General features: G+C 31.9%; 1 protein-coding gene across 2 annotated transcripts; it reads right to left on the reverse strand.

The window, feature by feature from the left end:
• Positions 1–8,949: 8,949 nt before the first annotated feature.
• On the reverse strand, positions 8,950–18,425 carry LOC145323005 (juvenile hormone acid O-methyltransferase-like). Of its 2 annotated transcripts, none has more exons than XM_080165396.1 (10): positions 18,310–18,425; positions 14,873–14,952; positions 14,175–14,291; positions 13,752–13,820; positions 13,205–13,302; positions 12,697–12,745; positions 12,375–12,476; positions 11,969–12,058; positions 9,700–9,785; positions 8,950–9,604 (listed from the first exon to the last, which is right to left on the reverse strand). In XM_080165396.1, exons 1-10 carry the CDS (start codon positions 18,389–18,391, stop codon positions 9,565–9,567), a joined length of 813 nt encoding a protein of 270 aa, XP_080021522.1. In that variant the 5' UTR covers positions 18,392–18,425; the 3' UTR covers positions 8,950–9,564. The 2 variants fall into 2 exon arrangements, with proteins under 2 accessions (XP_080021522.1, XP_080021528.1); XM_080165402.1 differs by lacking the exon at positions 18,310–18,425 and adding an exon at positions 17,616–17,663 and having other exon boundaries at positions 8,994–9,604; positions 13,752–13,822; positions 14,174–14,291.
• Between the last annotated feature and the right edge of the window lie 1,181 nt (positions 18,426–19,606).

Genomic DNA, 19,606 nt, shown 5'->3' on the forward strand with positions numbered 1-19,606 from the left:
AAAATTGTAATTTTTAAACTTCCTTGATCAATAGTTAGTACTATACTTTGAAGGCATAAAAGAAAACATGCATACATTTAAGGAAAAGTGATACAAAAATAAATAGGCTGTAGTAATTTAGTAGTATTAATTAATAATTCAAGAAATAATTGAATAAATTGACATAAGTTTTAGAATTTAAAAAACGTGTTGCTAAAATTTTATTTTACCTTTGTGTATGGTTGAATAATATTCATTTTGATGAACAAATGTCCCCCTCGTAACTAAATTAACTCAAAACTAGCATAATAAATATTTCATATTCATGGTTTTATGTCAAGTTTTATATAAGAATTATTTTTGTATGCTTAGATATTCTTTATTTGTGGTATGTTCTTCTGTCCTTTCATTATCTTTCTGTTTGCTTTACTGACCAAAGTATACACAAAACATTCAACCAATCTTTACAAATTGTATTTTGTGATTTATATGATATTGCTGTATTAGAGTTTACTGTTTAGTCTGCAACAGGAATAGGTTTGCACATCTATAATTCAATTTTAAACGCAAAGTGTAATCTTCTGTTTATTATAAACCATGCATGGGCAAAAAATCTATGAAAAAGTTTAATGTCTATGTTTTGGGCAACGTCAAATATATCAGAGGATAGAATCTAAATTGTGTAATATTGAATCTTTCCATTGTTATTATGAATAGAGAGAGAGACAGAGGAGTAGATAAAGTAACTCCCCAAAATGACGCGAGTCCCCTTAATGGTTTTCGAAAATTTTCAGGGATAAAAATACATCACATTGAGTCATAGTTTTAGTAGAATCTCCTTTTTTTCGGTAAAAAAACTGATGTTTAAACTGTTTTTCTAGAAAGTTTGTATAGCATCAATTCTTGTTTTAACCATATAATTGTGTTTCCTGCAAGATATCAAAAACAGCTGTAGTTCAACAATTCTTACAACAGATCCTTAAGGATATAAAGAAAGTTTTAGGCTGTTTTTCGCTTCTTGAGGCATATAATTTACAATGTTTCATCCTCTATAAAACAAACTCTGTAAGGTTGAAATACTTTATGTCCACAATTAAAAATCATTTTCCTCTAACTTTATCCCTGTTTAGAAATGAAATGATGAATTGTATATTTTCCAACATCTTTTCAGGCAAATATTTTATAAATGTTTGTTATTAAATATTTATTGACTATTTTTAACTGCTGTCATAATTATATGAATTTTCACAATTGGAAAGGTTTCGTGATAATTTTGAAGTATAAGGTTGCGTGAATTTTAGCTCAGTCAGAGATTTTGTCTTCGAATTATGAATTACTATTAGGGTTATTTACTAACGGCTACGCCTCTAGAGACCTTAGGGAAGAGGGGGGAAGAGGACTCTTTTCTGGGGAGGTTGGCGGTACCCTCCTACAAAATAGACATAAACCTTAACTGGACCTCTAGGAAGATTGATTCACTGTAACGGAAAAGACATTCTGTTTGCAAGGATTTGCAAAGGGGATCAGCATACGAATTGCACTTTGATGTATTTAATGCTTGATTATGATAATAAGAAGTGGATTCAAAAAATTATTTAACGTTCTGTTCTACAGAGTGACATTTTAACCGTGAAGATGATATCTTTATGTTGTTACACTTTCATATCAAAACTATCTAATTCTCCATTTTCTCAAGGGAATAAATTTTTTTTCACAAAGATATTAAAAGACAAATACTCAGACTGTTTAGTAGCGCATCTATTGTATTATAACAAGACCCCGTTAGAACATAGAATAGTAACATAACAGTTTGGCGCAAAGATAACATTATATTTGCCTGATAAATGATGTTATTAGCAAGGATGACAACACCCATAAAAGCCAAGCTCTGATAAGGACATACATTTTTAGAATTTGATTATAGAGATGCTTCGCTTAAAATATTGTACTTTGTTGTTCTAGTTATCAGTATACCAAAAATATAAAAAATTATCAAAAAAGTTAAAAACAAAAAGTTTTAATTGAACATACGGACATTCTGGTATATACTAAAGAGAATTCAGTGGCGTGCGAACCGAAGGGGGCATTTGGGGCAATCGCCCCCCCCCCTAGCGACCAAAACGCCCCCCCCCCTGCCCCCCCCCCCCTAGCAACCGCCCCCCCTGCCCCCCCCTAAATGTTAAAAAATGCCCCATTTTGCCCACCCCTGGTCAACCAAAATGCCCATTTTTGCCCCCTACCCTACAAAAAGCAAAACTATCCCAGTTTCCAAAAAAAAAGATCAAGAAATACTCCAAAAAAAAATTTTGGCGCTTCGCGTCAAACAGACAGTTACTATTCATTTAACCTTACCAAATTTTTTAATTAGTGTAGAAATTAGGTTATAATCTTTTTTCACTGAACATAACAAACCAGGTTATGGGAAGTATTTTATTTTGTATAATATAAACTTTTTACCAAAGAAATTTTGTACATCCCCAATGATGATACACAAAGTTACCCCTTATATAGATTACAATTAGTGGATGAAATGTATGGAAACTCGACTTAATTAACCAACCTATTAAATTCCATTAAAGTCCCCAAAGTTGTTGAGCCAACGAATAAGAAAATTTTATATGAAATATTGGGGACTAGTGTAATAAATAGCCCAAAAACCTCTCCCTCCCTGCATATTTGAAGAAAAAAATTTGCGCTTCGCGCCCTTCCAAATGGTTTCTGCTATGAAATATTGGGGACTAGCGTAATAAATAGCCCAAAAACCCCTCTCCCTCCCTGCATATTTGAAGAAAAAAATTTGCGCTTCGCGCCCTTCCAAATGGTTTCTGCTATGAAATATTGGGGACTAGTGTAATAAATAGCCCAAAAACCCCTCCTTCCCTGCATATTTGAAGAAAAAAATTTGCGCTTTGCGCCCTTCCAGATGGTTTCTGCTATGAAATATTGGGGACTAGTGTAATAAATAGCCCAAAAACCTCTCCCTTCCTGCATATTTGAAGAAAAAAATTTGCGCTTCGCGCCCTTCCAAATGGTTTCTGCTATGAAATATTGGGGACTATTGTAATAGATAGCCAAAAAACCCCTACCTCCCTGCATATTTGAAGAAAAAAATTTGCGCTTCGCGCCCTTCCAAATGGTTTCTGCTATGAAATATTGGGGACTAGTGTAATAAATAGCCCAAAAACCCCTCCCTCCCTGCATATTTGAAGAAAAAAATTTGCGCTTCGCGCCCTTCCAAATGGTTTCTGCTATGAAATATTGGGGACTAGTGTAATAAATAGCCCAAAAACCCCTCCCTCCCTGCATATTTGAAGAAAAAAATTTGCGCTTCGCGCCCTTCCAAATGGTTTCTGCTATAAAATATTGGGGACTAGTGTAATAAATAGCCCAAAAACCCCTCCCTCCCTGCATATTTGAAGAAAAAAATTTGTGCTTCGCGCCCTTCCAAATGGTTTCTGCTTTTTATCACAATGAAAGGACAAGTAATTTTTTTTTATTTTTTACACAGTTCATTATATCTTTGGTTTTTATGGTACGATAAATTTTTTTGTGGATTATAATATTAAAAAAAATAAAATTTCTCACTGTTTCGAGCATCCAGTATGTAATTCACTTTGACTGTCATCACACAACATACAGGAAAAAGGATTTGTGACTTTTTCTACCTATTTTTTGTGCTTTGCTACTTAAAGATGTTGTCATCCTTGTCATCAAACAATAAAGAAATATTCAATATCATTTTTTCATATTAGGTTAATTTTTGGTAAATTATTTCCAAGTACAGCTGCGGCAGCTGAAATTTATGTTTTGATATTTCAAACATAAAATTTACATAAAAATAAACATTTTCTGCAAAAAAAATTTTCTTCTAGCTTCAAAAATAAAAAAAATACAGCCGTTTGAAATTTTTAAGTAAAAAAGGACCTAAAAACAAAGGTTGTTAAATAAAAGGGTGAAGGAAGCGAAAATTGACCTTGACTTACTTAAGGTCGAAAATTCATCATAACACAGGGGACTTGCACAAAAAATTTTAGCCCTCTAGCTCTAATAGGAACTGAGATAATAGGGGGGGGGGCGTTGAACGCCCCCCCCCCCCCCCCCCCCGGCTGATTAAGGTGCGGCAAGGGGCCCGACTGTAAAGGGTTAAAACGCCCTTATTTAAAATTAGTATATATAATCAAAATGCCCCCCCCCTAAAGCAAAGTGCCCCCCCGGGGCACTTTGATTTAGGGGGGGGCAAAATTTTACAAAATCTTCAAAATGCCCCCCCCTAGACAAAGTGCTTCGCACGCCACTGAAAGAGATGCTACGCTCTTAATCATCCTGCAAAGTTTGAAATCGATAGGACAATTCTAATATGTCTAAATTATCGAAAAGAGCTAATGGTAACAGACGGATGGACTGACCGACCCTAATTATAGAAAAGCTTCAATTTTAGAAGGGACATAAATAGAAAAGAGATGAAAAGGCTATAGCTAATATTTTTCTAACCAAATTATTCCCTGTTATGTTCCAAAAATTGAAAATATTTTTTAATAATTTTGTTTCAATGTCGAATTTTTTCCTAAAACTGTTTCAGTAATTACCACCCTTGACCAATCAGGGGTCATAAAATCTCAAAAAATCACCCTTTAAAGGGAGGCTCTGGACTTATGTTTTTAATGAAATTTTTTTGTGTATTTTTGTTTGGCATACACAACAAATTAATGCATGAAAAATAATGAATCCTAGCAAAAGAACAAAAGAATGATCAGCAAGGGTATATTTTGTTAAATAATAACATTTTTCAGGTACTGTTTCTCTTTAAGGGGTTAAACTACCCCTGTCCCCCCCCCCCTCTTTACAACATGCCTAGAAAGAAACTGTCCAAAGTTATTGAAAAGATTTTCTGAAAATTTAAATCTTACTAAACTTACAAGTATATAAGATAGAATGTCCTTTCAACTTTTTTTTATAATAACATGCTTCCCTTTAAATTTGAACGAGTAGGGAGCACTACAATGGGGGTGCGTGCGTCCCCAATATAGTTTGATATCTGTAACCTATTGTTTCACAAGGGTCAATTTTTAGGGTGTATTAAAGTGTATGAGAGATGAAAGGAGCCGGCCTGGTTTAATTACTACAAGAATGTTGTGAAAAGAACTGTCATGTCAGCTTAACATTATATGTATAAAGGGATATTTTATCATAATTTTTATAAATCTTACAAATTAAAAGCAAAGAATAGTTTATAAGAAAAGGACCATTAAACATGTCCAAATGTAGCTCAGCAATAAAAAATATCATTCTTTGAAAACTAAGGTCGATTAATGTTTTTTTTTAATTTCATGTCTATGTTGTGTTCAAATCTCTAAGAAATTTTCTATTTTTGGGGATTTCTCTTGGGAGACTGGTAGTTATAATAGCCCGCAATAGTTATAAACCTTCCCGGAACCTATGAGAAGCTACCCTGTTAAGGAGAACCCGATCGGTTTAGCGGTTAACGAGATCCTTCGGAACAATCAAACAAACAGACATCCTGTTATTTTATTATAAGGATGATATTTTAATCTGTTTATTATGTAAAACGATTATTTTTCTTTAACAATCGCAACAAAAAGTTTTTAAAAATTTTCGTTAGATATAAAAATAAAATATTTAAGCATATTCTTAACTATTCCTGATTCTATGATTGATATAAAGTAATATACATTATATTAAATACTTCATTGATCTTATAATACTTTTAAATTCTTTTGGTAGATTTCTTATCAATTAGATTTTTTTACGTAAGGCATTTTGAATAATTATAGAGGAATGGAAAGTATTATGCATTTGTTTTTCATTTTCTTTAATTTTAGACTAGCTGCTACTATCCTAGAAGACTCTAGGGGAACATAAGGTGCAGATGGGAGGGAATTCGACCCACCACTTTCATTTTTGAATTTAAAATGATACTATAAAAAATATTTGGAGGCGGCCAATTTTTTTCTTGGGGCGATTTCTCTTGGGAGAGTTGAGGTAACAAATAGGTAAAAACCTTCCCTAGATCTATAAATAGCCTCACTGTAAAGAAGAACCATATCTGTTCAGCGGCTAGCGAGATCCTTTGCTACAGACAAAAAAATCTGATTACTTTATATGCTAAACTAGCGGCTTCGCCCCTAGCCTCTAGGGGCTTTGCCCCAAGAGGTTTGAGCAACCTAATTTTTCGTATTTTAGATTTGAAAAGAAAAAGTAAAAAAAAATTTTTGGGGGGGGGTTATTTTTCATTTTTTGGGGGGGTAAGGGGTGTCCCACCCCCCAAGAAAATAGCTTAAAACCATCACAGGTCCAGTAGGTATAATCCCTGAAGAGTAGAGCCCAATCGGTTCAGTGGTTACTGAGATCTTAAGCTTCAGACGGACAGACAGACAGACAGACGGACAGACAGACAGACAGACGGACAGACAGACATCGTTCTACTTTGTATTATAGATTACATTTCAAAAAATATTTGCTAATATATGGACTGAAGTACATCAGAAAATTGAAGAATACCCCTGCTTCAAAAAAAAAATAGTAAGAAAAGGTGTTTGATTTTGTGAGAATTTTGTATAATATTAATTATGAATCAATCATTGTTTTCCAAATAGAAAATATTAATTTCTGCTTCCTTTACAACAAGGTATATTTTACACATTGTTCCAAAAGAATACAAATTTAATGTTTTATTTTTAAATTAATTTATTTAGATCAAAATACTATGTTAGTCTGTGAAAATTGTTAAAAAAAAACATTAAGCTTGATGTGAATGTACGTTCCCTACACTTAAGAACGTAATTATATAGATGCTACTCTTCTTCGCCAAAAATCAAAATTACAAAATTCATGTTCATCATTTAAAACTTTAGGTTTCAAATAGACTAAAAATAAAGGTATGTATAAAAGTAAGTACTTATTGGTAATGATACAAGAGTTGTTACGCTTTCAAGATCATACCTAAATGTTAGACCATCAGACCTATACATTTCGATTTCAAAAGATTAATTTCTTATTTACTTTCCCATGATCCGAATTGAACATTGAACAAATAAATTTGTTTTTGTAAAGTTTGTTAGCAAACAAAAAGAATAATTTGGCACAGTGTGACTTTTTATCTAGGTTTGAAAATTGAATATTAATGATGGGTTCTAGTTGATATAATGTTCACTATTTGCTTCCTTTTCTCATCTACTAGTGTAGAGTTTATACCAGGGAGAAAGGGACTAGCAAAAGAATGGTAATAAGTATGGATTTAGATACTAGAATACATCATTTATTGGTCTGTTCGTTCATTAAATAGGAGGGGAGGGGGTGGATTGTTTGATGTTTCACTTTATTAGAGTACGTGATATTCTGGTGTTATATCAAAGAAATAATAAATACATTATAATAGGAATAATTTACGTTTATGTATGTTTTATAAGAAAATTTCACAATTTATATTGTTTGCCTGTCTTTACAAATCCCTAGGTCGACATGTAGTTCAGTTTCAACGTCACTCGTTGATTCAATTACCATGCCAATTTGAAAGTAAAATAAACATGACAATTTCCACCCCCCCCCCCCCAAAAAAAAAAACGCAATATAAAAGCCTAAGGAAATAAAACCCAGCTGCAGTTTGATTTTTAGTATCCATGCTAGCAACCATTTTGGCAAATAAGTCTGCATAGTTAGAAGGTTTTTCGACAAAATTATGGTTTCAGAAGTTTTGCAAATTCATCTGATTGTCCAATATTTAAATATCTTGATTCGGCTGCAGCTTACTAAGTTAGGAACTGCTGCTAGTAAAAAATGTTTTTTTAAGAATCCTCATAATTTTTTTTTAAACGTCTAGTTTTACATTTTTTACATTGGCAAAATAGATCATTTTTAAAAACGAACTTACTTATCCAGTTTACCTTAGATAATAAGGCATCTACAAATTGTCATTAAAAGATCATTAAAACCGCCGCGGGTTTGGGACCATGCGCTCTACTTTACCTTACATACATACATACATACATACGCGGCTATGTTTGTGTGGAAATTTAATAATGATTATCTGTATTGGAAGGTGATTTAGCCAAAATTAAACAAGGATGATTGATCTACTTAAAGCGTAGCAAATCAACTATTTTTAATATTATGAAAAGCAAAGCTTGTCTATGTAAATATAAATCTGATATATCTGTACGTCCGTATTGTTTGGTTTTTGTCATTATTTTAGACATCATCTTATTGATTTAAAAATTGGCTATATTATTCTTTTGACAAAAGTGAAGCAACCCTATAATCGTTACTGAAAGTCAGTAGGTCCTTCTAAAACGTGTTAATCTATTTTTCAACTTTTTTTAATATGATTTATTCATCCTATTAATCTGATTTTTCGAATAATGAATTGTGACAGCAAGGAACAATGTTAAATTCGAAACAACATATTATTTTGATGGTTTATGTCGACGTTGTGGAATAAATCAACATCTTTGTAATTGTGACTTGTTTATATAATAACTACATCTTTTGACAGAATTGGTTTTAAAGCTTGGCTTGGGATGGGTAGGACATTAGCCGAAAACTATTCAAACACATGTATAAAGCTTCTCTGAGACATTTATAATCACAAGGGTGTCTAAGCTTTTTTTATTTAGAGGGGGTAAAACTGGAAGATCAAAATTTTGTGGGGGGTAATCTTTATATCATAGAGGCTAGGACGTCCAAGCTTTTTTATCTGAGGGGGAGGGTTAAAAATTGGGGGTGCCTGCAATAGACGTCCAAGGAGGGGGGGTAAAGGGGTGCGGTAGGCACCCCCAAAATTTTGGTTTTTCAATTTTTACCGCCCCCCAAATAAAAAAAAATGTCTCTATGAAATAAAGATTACCTCCCCCAAAAAGAGCTTGGGGAAATTTTTATTTTCAAAATTCCCCCCCCCCCCCCCAAATGAAAAAGCTTGGACGCCCCTGGTGCCTGCTGTTATCTGTTATAAATAACTTTTCAAGTCATTTGTAAACATAAACCAAAAGATTTTATAATAATAGAAGTTAGAACAGGTATTTGTAATATTTTATTCTGTCGTGGATATATATAAAATACAGTATAGAGATTATAGATTGACAATACCCAAGAAATATGCTCACTGGTTTACATAACATACAATATTATTATAATAATTAGTTGGGAAGCTGAAAATATTTATATTCTCTTAAGGAAAAACATTAGATTTTATGAAAAATAACTATTTTAAAATAACTCTCTTTTTGTCATGTTTGTTTTTATTAAGAAAATTTTAAATTCAATATTTTTCTCAAGAAACTAATATTATTTTTATCCCCCCAACTAAAACATGTAATAAATCAATTACATTATAGTTGTTAGTAAACTTAAAACTAAATTAGATCAATAAATGTAAAAAAACATATCAGCTATTTATCTGCATTGAATATTTTATATCATAGTTGCATTCCTTTAGACGACCTTAAAACTAATTATTTAATCTTATGTTTCATTAGGCAAAGTCATAAATCAGTGTTCTCGCTTTTCTTCTTGGCAAAGTCATAATGCCACCAGATTCTTTTTTTTATGCTTAGGTTCTTCATTTTGGATTTTTTATTTCTTCTTCTTGATGTGTGCCACCATCAAATTGTACCTGAGTAAAACATATTATTGGATACTTTTGAAAACTCTTTTCATGACTGAATATGGTTTCACATAGTACATTAAAAAAATTTAGAATAAGGTTACCTGGCTTCAATTTTGCCGTTCTTGGTGGGAACATCCAGAGACAGAAGTGTGGTGAGACAATCCATCAGAAAGATTGCTTGCTCTGCCTAAAACAAATTTATGTCATTTCAAGAATTTCAAGGCATAGGTATTCTTACATTATTTCAATAATGTATTATAAGGTTATAAGTTTAAGTACTTAAGTACTTAACAGGTACTTTTTTTCCTTGTGTAAAGTTACAGGATGTCTGTTTGTTGGTTTGTCTGTACCGAAGGATCTCGCCAACCGCTGAACCGATCGGTTTCTCCTTAACAGGGAAGCTTTTCATAGGTCCCGGGAATGTTCATAACTATTTGGGGGGAGGGTACCACTCTTCTCCGAGATAAATCGACAAAAATAAAAAAAAACTTCAGAAAACTATGTGTTTTTATGGAAGAATTGGAAAAGAAGCCTTTAACATTTCTTAACTCAACTATCTCAACATCTTATTGGTCTAAAGATATTAAATTTACTAACGCAGAAAATAGAATACTCACTAACTCTAATATTGTTACATTAGCATCAATTATTAAATGCATGCCAATTAAACATAAATTTCTCTATCTTCCTATTATAAACGAAAATTTAAAGCAAACCTTGTCTGGACATAACCAATTATATGAGAAAATAGCAAAAATAGTTAAATATATATCAAATGAATTTGAGTTTAATACTTTAGAATGTATTTCTTCAAAACAAAGCAAAAACTCAAATAAAACTATTATGACAATGTCATTTAATTCTCCTTCCATTTTTGCCCTTTATTTTAAGCAAATGCACAAGAAAAAGATTTGGTCAGCACATCCTTCTTTGAATTCACGAAAAATTGACAAAAAATGGTTCCCGGACATGGAAAGTTTTAAATATAGTTTTAATATAATACTTAACTTGCCCATAACTATGTATTTTAAGAGTTTTCTTTTTGAACAATTTACTCGTACATTAGTTAGCTCTAACAAACTTTTTAAATGGAATATTATTGAAAGCAATTTATGCCAATCATGCAAAGTTATAAATGACAGTGAGCATGCAATTTTTGAATGCAAGTTTGCAAAATATTTTGCTCACTGTATGGCAACATTTTTGGATAAACTATATAATAATGAATGTCCTGAATTTATCTTTCTAAAAGAAAATTTTTATTTATTTAATATTTATTATGATTGTTTTAAAGGGGATGACTTCACACAAATAACTTTACTTATACTGATAGCAAAAGATAGGGCTTTAAAAGCAAGCAAGGAAGAATGTATTATAAGATGGAATGAGGATAACTTTTTCTCTCAAACTTTACTGTTAGCACAATTTACCATAAAACTACTTAATTCCATCGGATTAAATTACAGTTTAGTAACTAATTTTATAGATTTTGTTTTAGGATATAAGGACAATACAAAGTATTTTAGCTGTTAGATAACGTCCGATCTCCATTGTTTTAAAAAAAGTAATATGAAATCAATATAAATCAAAATATAACATTATGTTTTAACATGTATATATATAAATATGTTTATAATATGTAATATTATCATATTTAATTTGTCTATGATTTGTTTAATAAGAAGAATAAATCATTTAAAACACAAAAAAAACGCCGCCCTGCGTGCATTTTTGCAATTAACTAAAAACATAACTAACACCATCTATCGGCGAAAAAAATGTTTTTTTTTGTAAATAGCGGATTTTAAAACAGATAAAGAAACAATTTTACGTGTCCCTAGAGGCCTCTAGGGGCGTAACCGCTAGTTTCAAATAAATCATTTAGATTAATCTTTGGATCTACTGCAGTTCACGGTAAAATATTGCTGGTAACGAATATTGCTAAAAATCTATGAATTTAAAAGGCTGCTAGCTGCCAAACGGCTGAACGTACACATCATGCCCGAACACTGTTTTAAGCGGCATAAGAAGGCCTACAAATAATCTGGAATAGCCATAGATCAATAATGCATAATTATCTCGCAGTGCAGAGAAATGCGCGAAAAAGGCCTAATTTACGCGCTTTTTCTTCAGTGAAGCTTTCCCTGTGCATCATTGGATCTTGGCTATTCCAGATTATTTGTAGGCCTTCTTATACCGCTTAAAATGGTGTGCGGGTATGATCTGTACGTTCAGCCGTTTGGCAGCTAGCAGCCTTTAAAATTCATAGATTTTCAGCAATATTCGTTACCAGCAATATTTTACCGTGAACTGCAGTAGATCCTAATCTTTTTATATTTTGTTTCCTGGAACTTTTTCAGTTTTGACTACCTCTGGAATCCTGTTGATAAAAGGATTGATAGCTTTGACAGCTCTGATCAGCTGATTCTTATTCTCATACGTGAAGCTGTGCTCATTTACCTAAGCAATTCAAAAATAATTATTAATCAAAGACGATTTTAAACAGCGTTTTGTTTTATTATTTGGTAATTCCAAGATTTGAGTGACTAAACTGTTATTATCATTTCCTTTTTTTAAAGGTAAAGCTAGAAAACAACAACATAAAATAAATAAGTGTTTTTTTGTTCTATTAGAATACAATATATTGTCTTGGCATGAGTATAAAAAGAGTAGTAAAAGATTTAAAACGATGTGGTAAGGTTTGCAAAGCACAATGAAACATAAATTCATTATCTAATCTGTATTATGGTTTCAAATACTTTATCATTAGACTTACCTCAAGAAGCACAGTTTCAAATCCAGCCAACTTCAGAAGGTTGGAGAACTCCTGTTTTGGATCAGAAGAATTCTGGTACACAGGAATATACTTCTCATAATCCTAAGCAAATACGATTAAAATAGAGTAGATATGGATCCCTAATAAATAAATTGGATCAATAAGAAAACATATTTTTATTGTGAATGATAAAGTATTTCAATTCCCTTTTTCCTTAAACAATTATAGTGATTGCATTACAAATTACAATTTTGACTTTTTAAATTTTGATTGAGCAAAGCTACTTAAATTTAGTATTTATTAAGTTATTACGGAAACTGACCTTCATGTATTGACCCCAGGTAGAGTCCTCAGCTAGAATCTTGTACATGCTAAAACATTTAGATTTAGATACCTTATGGCAATTTTCCAATGAATTAAATAAATGAAATATTAAAGATTCTTACTAATTTAGTTTAATTTAATTGGGTTAAATTTGAAGTTGGTTTCTCTTAAAGTGCCAATCGAACACAGAAACACCACCTTTATTGAAAAAAAAGAGGGTGGGGGAGGGCTATTATTTCGTTTATTTGTTTACTTTAGATAAGGTTAGGTTAGGTTTTATTTGGTTCTAGGTAGCCCCGCAGTTGTTAGGCATTCCCTTCCTTATTTTAAATTTATTTTAATATTGTTCTTGGGTCGGGGGAATTACTTGATAATAACTTTGAGGGAAAGTCATATTTTGAATTTGAGACAAACCCCTTACAAATATAAAATTTATTAACCACTGCATTTGAATTTTATTGTCATAATTTGAGATTTGTAATGTTTATTGTCTAGCAAGTTTTTACCTGAAAATAGGATTACTGGCCAGAAATACCAGGACAACATCTCCACCAGGAATCAACAGGTCATGGATATTTTGTAAACAATTACCCAAATCTTTAACCTGATATTGTATTAATGAGTTTTTTTAATATAAGATTAAGAAATAAATATTTTAGATATCCTAGTCTTGTCCAGATTATTTTATTAAGTCTTTATTTAAAAGATGTGCCAAGGGCCCAAGGAGGGAATGGGATAATGGACTGTATATTACACTGGTACCCAAAGTTTTATAATTGTATAACTAATTAGCAGCTTCGCACCTAGAGGCCTCTAGGGGAAATTGAGACCGAGGGGAAGTCGACCCCCACTTTCAATTGTATTTTCAAAAGAAAACGTTTTTTTAAATAGTTTCTAGTGGCGATTTCACTTGAGAGAGTTATGGTACCCTACCACCAAATAGTAATAAGCCTTTCCAGAAGCTACCCTGTACATTAGAACCATATCTGTTCAGTGGTTAGCGAGCTCCTTCAGCATACATACAGACATATTATAAGGAATAATACTATTTACCCAGTGAAGACAGTAGAAGGAGAAAGCCTTGCTGAACTTATATGGAAATAAATGGCAGGGATTCTCTTCCTGTAAAAAAATCAATATAATTCTATTTTTATTTTCTAAAATAATCAAATAAACATCAATTTCATATATACGTGATTAGAAATGAGTATTATTGCTTAAATTTAAGCAAATTTTATTATTTTTAACCCTAGACAACTAGCACCATTCGTAATTTTTAACTTATTGCTACCATTTAATCAGATATAATGTATAGCCAACAAGAGAAATAAATATAATATAATATTTGGGGGGCAGATAAAAAGGTCATCTTTACTACGAAGCGATGCCCCCAATTGTGGCTGAAATTTATTACCAAATACTTTTTCGAATTAATTCAGTTGTTTGTTACAGCTGCCTTTTAATAGATGTTTTCACCTTTTCAATATCAAGATGCTGGAATGAAATATCATGAGAAGCAAAGGATTGATTGGCAAATTCAACCATTTGTTCAGAACAGTCCACCCCAACTATCTCAAACTCGACAGGAATCCTCTGATTAATAAATTTAGTTTTAATAAAATAGCAAAGCCTACAATAAAATGTTAAATAAATAAGAAATTACAATATTTTCATTTCAATTTACCCACCTATTAAAGTTTTTTACTTTTTTTCTACATATGTTTTTTCCATTTTCATAAAAATTATCTTTCTTGTAAAGTAACACAAAAGGCGATACCTATTGTACGTACAGCATTATAAGGACTTTCAGACAAAGGTCCTGGTAACAAAGGTTTGGTTGTCGCAATAATTGGGAAGTTATTATCTGTTACTACGTTAATATTAAAAGTATATTATAAGTAAAAATTCAAATTACATGGTACAGATATTAGTTATTTCTCGCATCGTATTATAAACAGCTTTCCGCGGATATATAATGTACAATTACAAGATTAAAACTATTTTTTTAGCCCCGAGGTGCATAAGGCATGGGCTATTTTTAGTCCTATAAATGTACATTTTTTTATTCGTAGATATAATACGATGCTAGACATAGTTTTTTTTCGTATGGATGAGAATCGGTTCTAATCCACCGGATTGGAATCGGTTTCGAATGAATACGAGAATAAATTTACCCTAGCCAAAAGATTGACAGTAACATCTCCAGATCCACTGCCAATATCCAGGATCTTTTCTCCTGGATTCCATTTCAAACCTATACATATATTTTGAAAAAGAAGGAAAATTGATTTTAGAAGTGGAACTAAAATAATTAAGCATGGTTATTATAGCATCTTACATTAGAGGCTACATCCTATAAGAGAATAATATCGCAATGGTCATGCGTGACAGTTGTGTCTTTGTTCTTAGGGCTTGGATCTAAGATTCATGGCTGAATTGTACATTTGTGTGGCCCAAATGAAGGTCTAAATCGCTTTTTAATGTGCGGAATGTAAAAATAGGTTATGTATTGTTTGTAGATTTTAGCCCTATAATTGATTTAAGAAAAAATCTATCGCTATCTCGTCCAATGCATATTTATTTTCACCTTTACTTCCCCAAATTAAGAATGCCTTACATCAGATATAAAGCAAAACATCAAATTTTCTGTCTGTTTGTTTACAAACATTGAAATAAAATATTAAAATCACCAGGAATAAACATATGAAGAAAGAAAGTATAAAAATTTATTTTTGTACTATTACAATAATTTGGGAAAGCTAATTCATACTGCAAAATCATTGAAGAAAAATAATTAAAGATAAGCCTTACTCTTTATTCCTGGTTTAATAAAAAACAATCAAATTATTTTTTGCAATATTAATTTTTTTATTAGTATGCTTTTTTTAAAGTTGAATGTGAGAATAAGTATATTACATATTTTTTTACCTTCATTTAATTTTTTATTTTAGTAAATTGTCTCTTTGTTGGCGACAATGTCTGTTGAGCCATGAAATTTATTAAAAACACTTTTTCCTATTTTATGTCTTTAAAATGTATATTTTTTAGAGTTTTTCATCATTTCTCTTCTCATAAGACTAATAGCTACTGTTTTAGTTCAATTTCTTAGACAAATTATCAATTTAGATAAAACAATGTTTTTAGACGTTTTCTCGGAATTATTCGGCAGGAATGGCGGTTCTGCCTACTTTATATAATTGCTTCATATTTGAACTCTTGTTACATTATTTTAGGTTGGCAGTTCTTTAATTATTTCTTGTTAAAATCATGAAAATATGAAGATTTTGATAAAAAGCTTAAGATTGAAATTTCGAGATCAATTTTCATTGTAGAGAGGTCTAGTTTTCACTAAAAGGTCTACATTTGAGCCGGTAACAACTTCAAGGTAACCGCAAATTGATATGGTAAAGATTTAAAAATTCATGTTTTTTTGGGCCAGTCTATTGTACATTACCTAAAATGCACCTGACCAACTGCTATTTCATGTATAAGCGGTTATGCCCCTGGAAGCTACTATGAAAGGTGCGGGGGCAATTTTAGCCTCAATTTTCCATTTTATTTATGAAAGAAGAAGTAATAAAATTTTGAATGTAAGAGGTACACTCCCCCAAACAGTTATAAAACCTTCCCTTGGCATATAAGAAGCTTCATTGTAATGGAAAAGATTATCAGCATCAGCTGTTAGAAAGATTATAAGCCAAAAAAAAAACACAGAAGACATATATACATAGACAAATTTTGTATCAACTGTCAACCTTTCATTTCTGATTCTTTTCGTTTGCGGTAGATTATGTTTAAACCTGGATTTGTGGCGGCCAAAGCTGCTCCAGCAGCATCCCTTTTTTAGTAAAAGCATACAAGGTGTTTCAAATAAAACTGCGTTTTCCGGTTTTGGGAAACCAGTAGGAGTATGAAAGAAATAATTATATATTCTTAATCTCTATAAAAAATATGGATCAATTTTATAAAAGGTGTTTTTAAAATATCTCTTAAAACAATAGCGCTTTTTAGAGCTTAAAGAATTCAAAATGTATGTGTGTTGCTTTATTCTTGTGGAATTTAGGGCTATAACGTCCAATCAAATTCTTCTTTTTACTTGAAAACGACATTATAGCATGCTCAACCAAATATTCTAATAATTACGTTTAAAATCTAATTCAATCATGCTTTTTTAAAGAATAAATGACCAATTTTATTTTTGCTTTAATTACGATTCAATCATGATCATTCAATTATGCTCTCATAACCGTTCCTCCTACCCCTCCCCTTTTAATCTCTTAATTCCTTTTATTTGACATTTGTGACATATTAACCTAATATGATATAAATAAAAGCATTTTTAGCGACATTTTCAAACTAAGATAGCTTGCTTATTTTTTAAGATATTGAAATGAATTAAAAAGTGACTTGTTTTATTTATCAATGCGCATGAAATTCAAAGAGATTTTTTATGAAAAATGCCTTTGCAATAGAGAAATAGAAAAAATTAAATTCCGAGGAACCCAAAAATCTCTGTGCATGTAGCCAAAAAAAGAAAATATGTAAAAAATCTCAAATGCGGACATTGATTTAACCTTTTATTACTTTAATATTGAACTTTTCAGCCTATATGTTGCAAATAAAATAAGTTAATTGAATCTCATTGTTGTCACAGATTTAGGATCAGGCATTTTTAACCTACATGTACCTATCATTACAGCCACATTTTTAGAGATATCGAAAATCACCTTAAGTAAATGTTATGTGCATTTTTACAGAGAATATGGACCTATAATTATTTTTTTCATGCTCCTTCTGGTTGATTCCCAAAACTGGAAAACACAGTTTTTTCTGAAACACATTGTATGTTTATACCTGGACTTTTGCCGGCCAAAGCTGTCCCAGTATCCTTATTTTAGTGATAGCATATGTTTATACCTGGAATTATGGCGGCCAAAGCTGCACCAGCATCCCTCATTTAGTTGTAGCATATATTTATACCTGGAATTATGGAGGCTAAAGCTGCACTAGCATCCCTTATTTAGTTGTAGCATATGTTTATACCTGGAATTGTGGCGGCCAAAGCTGCCCCAGCATCCCTCTTTTGGTGGTAGCATATGTTTATGCCTGGACTTTTGCCGGCTAAAGCTATCCCAGTATCCTTATTTTAGTGATAGCATATGTTTATACCTGGAATTATGGCGGCCAAAGCTGATCTAGTATCCCACTTTTAGTGGTAGCATATGTTTATACCTAAAGTTGTTGCGGCCAAATCTGCCCCAGCATTTCTCTTTTAGTGATAGCATATGTTTATACCTGGAATTGTGGCAGCCAAAGCTGCTCTAGCATCCCACTTTTAGCAGTAGCATTTGTATATACCTGGAATTATGGCGGCTAAAGCTGCTCCAGCATACCTTTTTTAGTGGAAGCATATGTTTATACCTGGAATTGTGGCGGCCAAATCTGCCCCAGCATCCCTCTTTCAGTGGTAGCATATGTTTATACCTGGAATTAAGGCAGCCAAAGCTGCTCTAGCATTCCACTTTTAGCGGTAGCATTTGTTTATACCTGGAATGATGGCGGCTAAAGCTGCTCCAGCAACCCTCTTTTAGTTGGTAGTATATGTTTATACCTGGAATTATGGCCGCCAAAGCTGCTCCAGCATCCCTCTTTTGCATCTCATTCGAGGTTGCATATAGCAATGCATCCTGCATCCTTTTTAGCGGACATTTTATTTAAACAATGCTTTAGTATTCCAATAAGACAAGAAATATATTTGTTACTTTCTTATAGAGATGCTGTTAATATCCTATTCTATAAAGTAGTAAGATTTTGTCTGTAGCTTAAGTTCTCCATACATAAGGTCTCAGTATGATTTTAGGCTATTTATTTCTAAATTAAGCCTTCAGGTTTGTTTTAGGCTATTTTTCTATCCTTCCCTACCATTAAGAATACAAAGCCTCTAGATTCTAGAGGCGCAGTAAAGTATTAATCTTTTTTGTCCAAAGCAAATAGTATTTCAAACAGCAAAAGTGCTTTTCCAGAAAGTTTTGTATAGGTTTAAAGATGGTCTAATTTCCAGAGAAGAATCAAACCCGCTTAATTGAAAAGATTATCAGATTGTAGCTGAAGTAAAAGTTGGCTGGTTAATAATTCTTTTGTCATGCACTTGTCACGTTCTTTGCTTTTAATATTAAATAATTAAATTTTTACAATAAGTATTATTTTGATATTTTTTCTACTATATTGTATATTAATTTTCTTTTATCTAATTAAAATATCATGCCTGTCATTAGGCATACACAAATTATTTGCAAATATCATTGAACTTTGTAAAATGTCGTTCCTGTTTTTTTGTTCTTTTTTAAGATTCCTAAATATTTTTCATGTTCTCTCGGTTCAAGATTTCACAATGAACTGAGTATTTAACTTTGAGACATTCGAATTATTGTCTATTGAGTCCCAAAATTGGAAAGGCTATTATTAGAAATATATTTTTGTTGTAAAGAAAGATATATCTGAAACTATTTTAGAAAGTCTAGAACTTATCAGTGCGCAAATATGTTATCAAAGAAGGGTTAGAATGCTAGGCTAGATTGCGGCAGCAAATTAAATGTTTGTAGCCAAATGTCAAGGAAGGGCGTTTAACACCGAACACCTTTTTACGGCTGATTAAAATTATTTGAAGATCAGTTGTTGATTTTCACAAATTTGACGCCTGATTTCGTCTGCAACTGATGCAACTCTGTAAAAGATATTGGTCTAAATATTTTGTAGATTTCTTTAACTATGGCTTATTGTATGTTGCATTATGCACTTTATTACATACTATCGGATACTCCCTTAGATGCCTCTAGGGACACTCAAGGAAGGGACAGGGGTGAATTTGACAACTCTCAATGTTAGTTTTAAAAAGAAAAATTTCAAAA

This window comes from Acartia tonsa, chromosome 1, assembly GCF_053477335.1.
Source record: "Acartia tonsa isolate MP-2025a chromosome 1, ASM5347733v1, whole genome shotgun sequence".
Classification (NCBI taxonomy): domain Eukaryota; kingdom Metazoa; phylum Arthropoda; class Copepoda; order Calanoida; family Acartiidae; genus Acartia; species Acartia tonsa.